Source organism: Strongylocentrotus purpuratus, unplaced genomic scaffold (genome assembly GCF_000002235.5).
Source record: "Strongylocentrotus purpuratus isolate Spur 01 unplaced genomic scaffold, Spur_5.0 spur5_scaffold_13, whole genome shotgun sequence".
Taxonomy (NCBI): Eukaryota; Metazoa; Echinodermata; class Echinoidea; order Camarodonta; family Strongylocentrotidae; genus Strongylocentrotus; species Strongylocentrotus purpuratus.
In genome coordinates, this window is record NW_022145598.1 from 36,807,558 (window position 1) to 36,812,073 (window position 4,516).

The 4,516-nt window shown below is 38.3% G+C and overlaps 1 protein-coding gene across 1 annotated transcript in view; it reads right to left on the reverse strand.

Annotated features, from left to right (window-relative positions):
- Positions 1–4,516, reverse strand: part of LOC593803 (nuclear receptor-binding protein) — a 26,177-nt gene extending 21,661 nt beyond the window's left edge. Inside the window, exon 1 of the mRNA XM_030983466.1 lies at positions 4,303–4,516. Within this exon, the coding sequence (XP_030839326.1) occupies positions 4,303–4,428 (126 nt within the window). The 5' untranslated portion in view covers positions 4,429–4,516. The remainder of the gene's footprint in view (positions 1–4,302) is intronic.

The following is a 4,516-nucleotide window of genomic DNA, read 5'->3' on the forward strand; positions in this document are numbered from 1 at the left end:
ATACCTAGTAGATGGGTGCTTTCAAAGCTACATGTAAAGAACACACACACACACACACACCATGTCTAGACTGTCTATTACTTAGTCATGAATGACATCATAGTACACTCTTCACTCTACAGTACAATCTGAGATGTATGGCCCTACATCACAACGGTTTGCTTCCCATGCCCTGTGTACCGTAAATCTCCGTGTATAAGGCACACTTTTTTTCCGTTAGGAAAAAATCGAAAGTCGGGGGTGCGCCTTATACACAGGTACAGGATATTTCGAGTCCATGAAATGCAACTTTTTAGTGTCTCTGTGTCTCAACATGAATTGCAAATAAAGAATAGGATCTATTATATCCTGCATCAAAAATTTGTTGGCTTTTGATTGGTTGAGAGCTCGTCACATGACCAGAAATATTTAAGCTATTTTTAGAAAGTACTACATGTATATGAGAGTACTATTTTGGTTTACTATTTGGGAGTTGAAAAAAAAAATTGAATTTTTTTTTTGAATTAAATCAATTTTTTTTTTAATTAAATCAATTTTTTTTTCAAATCTCAATAATATGAAAACAAAATATTTTAAATCTTCTAAATGTTTTTTTCCCAAATTTTTTTTTTTTTTTTTTTTTTTTTTTTAAATAAATTCTTGATGCAGGATATAAAACAAATATACCATGCCTTCTATTCGAGGTACGAGGTAATAGTACTATTGGAGTCACCTCTTGCGCATAGTTTTAACCAGAACCTCTCAAGGCAGTGTATATTTTTATACTATTTGAAGTAAAACTACGTTCCTAATTTGAAGGGAAGAGAGTTTTTTTTGTTTTTTTTCAGTCTCAATAAATTATGCCCTTCACAAAGCACTTTGCCGGCCGAAGCTCTGCCCTGTCTTCAGCTCACTCACCTTTATCATGCAGCTCACTTACACGGGGGATATCAAACCACCACTCGAAAACTAGCCTGTCCAAATTTCTGTTTGGACTCGGAGAGAAATTTTTCTACAAACTGATACCAAATTCATTGATATTCTTATAAATTTACAAGAAGTTTACCTCCAAAATGATTGTAATTTACCAAGATCTTCATTGATTTTTAAGCTAGTACTGCATCGCAGGCAGATTTGGTATGGTACCACGATGTGCGGTGTAATACGGAATTGCGACTTTAACATGCAATTCCGTATTACACCGCACATCGTGGTAGCTAGCTCTGTAAGTAACGATCTGTCCCTTTTTGGCGATGCAATGGTACAGAGTTAGATCTAGATCTACCAGCAGATTATATTACAAAAATAAGTTATACAGTATATTTTCGTCTTCATATCAACAATGCAACAATGCAACATAAAATTGTCGGTAGAAATGTCTTGTACCATCGTTTAGTCATGGTAGTCCCATATGTTCTAATGGACGTGCTGTTTTGACTGCTGGATTATGTTGTTGTTGCACTAAGGTGTAACTTAGTTCACAAGCACTTCAACTGTGCCTCGTAATAAAATGAAAGTATTTCCTAACGCTGAAATAAGACGCGATCTGATCTGGTTTTAACAAAAAGCAAAAAAAGCAACAAAAAAATCCAGATTTTTTTTTTCTTCTGGATTTTTTTTTTCTCAATTTTTTTCTTGTTTTTTTCTGCTTAAAAATAGGGGTGCGTCTTTATATACACATAGATTTACGGTACTGTATGTCTCGCTTTTTGCTACGCAGGTGAGACCAGTTATCATTATAATGTAGGCACTAATATTTTGTCTATTGTTAGGGTGTCTGATCGCGCACCCGATGTTGTCTGCTAAAATTCTTCCCATAGAGATTGCACGCATCCCTATGCTATGCAGTCTACGTGCATTGCGCGACCATGCAAAATTAGTCAACATTTTTTTTTCAAATCGAGATTCAAACCTTTATTCTTTGTGATCCTGAAGGTGATACTCAATAAATGAGCTGTCATATGAAAGAGCAGGTGAATCCCCATATTTCCAAAGGGGCTGCATCTCGGAATTCTAAAAATATCTTGGTCAAAACAGCAATTTAAACATTGTGTAGGGACACTGATTTTCCGCGCTCATGGAAAACGGACGGAATTCACAGAAAATGCAATTTCGAACAGAAAATCGCGGAAAACACCTTTTACCTCAAAACTTTTCATTTTTCAAGAAGAAAATTGTAAAACTTACACTATTTTTGTGACTATGCAGTGAAAAAGTATCCGGCCTAAAATCATGGTTAATAATTCTGAATAATTAGCGATATCTCAGGAGACAGGGCGCTGCCATTTCGTTTCGCTGGACTAATAGAGATCGTTAGGGGCGCTATTACGTAGACGTAATACTAGGCACACACACGCCAGCAGTGGGCGCTAGGTGCACGATATTGTACACACGCTGTTGTACAGTTCGAAAAAGGGGCTGGCAAGTGCGCCTAAAATTGATCGATCGCGGATCGCTGACATTACAGCCAAGACTGAAATGTTTCGTGGACGTCGGCGGTAGGCTAGTACTGTATCGTTCCATCAGGAATATGTTGTGTTCCGACACATTCCGCTAACTTTAGTCTGCTTGTCTAAGTTCGAATTTGAAGTTGGTAAATCTAAACATTTGATAATTTTTCGTAGGTCTAACCTAGACCCTAGTAGGGCTCTATATTTTCACTATAGTACTTTGCATCAAGTTTATCCAGTCCCGTCCGTATGTTTTTGAGTGGTTATCAGTGGCTTGTCAAAGGTGGTGGCTTTTAATACTTATAATAGAACATTTGTACCCTACAAGTTCATGTTTTAATGAAAATCTTATGTTTAACAGAATTTTAGTTTTTTCATGTGTACAAAGTCCACGGCAAAACAGAATTTCTGTTTTTCAACGTGCACGTTGTCTCCGGGATATTGCCATTGACTATAACGTGTATATTGCAATTGACTATAACGTGTATTCACTTCCGGGTTTTATTGTGCGAACGGCTAGCCACACTAGTCAATGGCAAATATCGCGGAGACAACGTGGCTCAAGCTGCAATTTGCGCATAACATGCGTACGCTATGCATACGCTTGCATATCACGCGATACAGCTGTTTGGCTGAATTTAGCAAAACAACATAACTCTGTGTCTTTTTCGTCGATTCTGACCAAAATAATATGAATATTCCAGCGTTTTTAAAGGGCTGTATCTTTTGATAGAAACATCGGTGAGACTTGAAATTTGAAATGTATTATTCTGATTACATTTTTTGTTCAAATATCAAACAAAGTTGGTGAAAAACGATCCCAAATTAAAAAACTGAAAAATCGTTCAGACACCCTAATATTGTCATTGAAATCTAAGATGGCGGCTCGCATGTTTTGCCTCTATTCTTGGACTCATATTATCAATTTCAAAGTCATGAATAGGCACTTAATATAAAAAAAACATGATCTACAACAACTCTCAAAGAAAAAATAATCCCAGCATATGCATGTTTTTTAGCATTTGATAGCCCAAAACCTGAAAATTTTTGGCATTAAAAATAATACCGATCAAAGGTGCGAGGGTTTCACTCCCATCTTCCGATCCGATCAAAGCCCCAACTTACAGGGTTAGTTTGGGCTGAGCAGCGCTCATGTCTCCCTACTAAGCTGATCCGAAAAATGGGGGGAACAGTATTTTCAAACTGTAATAATTTGTGATCCCTTGAGCTGAGGCTTGCGAAAAACCAAAATCTCTGTGGTGTGACGTAATTAAGTATTCACTTCGCCATTAAACTTGAGTTGCGCTGAAGTAAAGTAGTTCCTCTCGCACTTAAATTCGAAGCCACTCGAGCGGATCGGCCAATGAGACCGTAAACTCATTTGTAAAGCGCTCAATGGCAATGTTCTTTGTTCCTAGCCAGTGCGTTTATCTTCATCACCTTGAAGGTGAAGGAGCACTAACACTGGAAGAAAAAGAAGAGAGCGCTTACTCACGGCCACGGGTATTGGCCTCCCTATTTCTCTAGATCTAGACTCTAGTCTAGGCCTACACAGCTAGCTTTATTGCGTCTGCGTCGGGGGACTTAGTTTGATGACGATAAATAAGGCCCTAATTGTTACTCAGAATCTCAGAATTGGTGTCCAGACATTGCTTAGAAGCCCCACTAACGTCTAGAGGGGGTGTCATGTGCATTTTAAATTGATGTGTTTAGTGTTTATACTGTTACAGATAGAAAGTAGAGTCTACTTAGTAGGCCTAGACTATAGATCTAGAGTCTATAGTGGGCCTGTAGGTCTAGTCATAGTGTTACCGGTAGTTTTGGATGCTAGGCATAGGCCTAGCTAGCCTACACGGAACCGATTGATTCTCACCTTCACTCGCCTCTTCTGCCATCTTCCACAAGGACTCTCTTCCAAGATTTCTCTCTCATCTTCACTTTCGTCACCACTATCCCGAGGAGATCCAGTCCTTTCGTCGTTACCTCCTGTGGTAGGCATCTCTGTGTTCTGCTTTGTTTTTCTTCACGAGAAACCGAATTATTGAAAGATAAATCGTCACGATTTGGTAGATGCCATTGTTCACAGA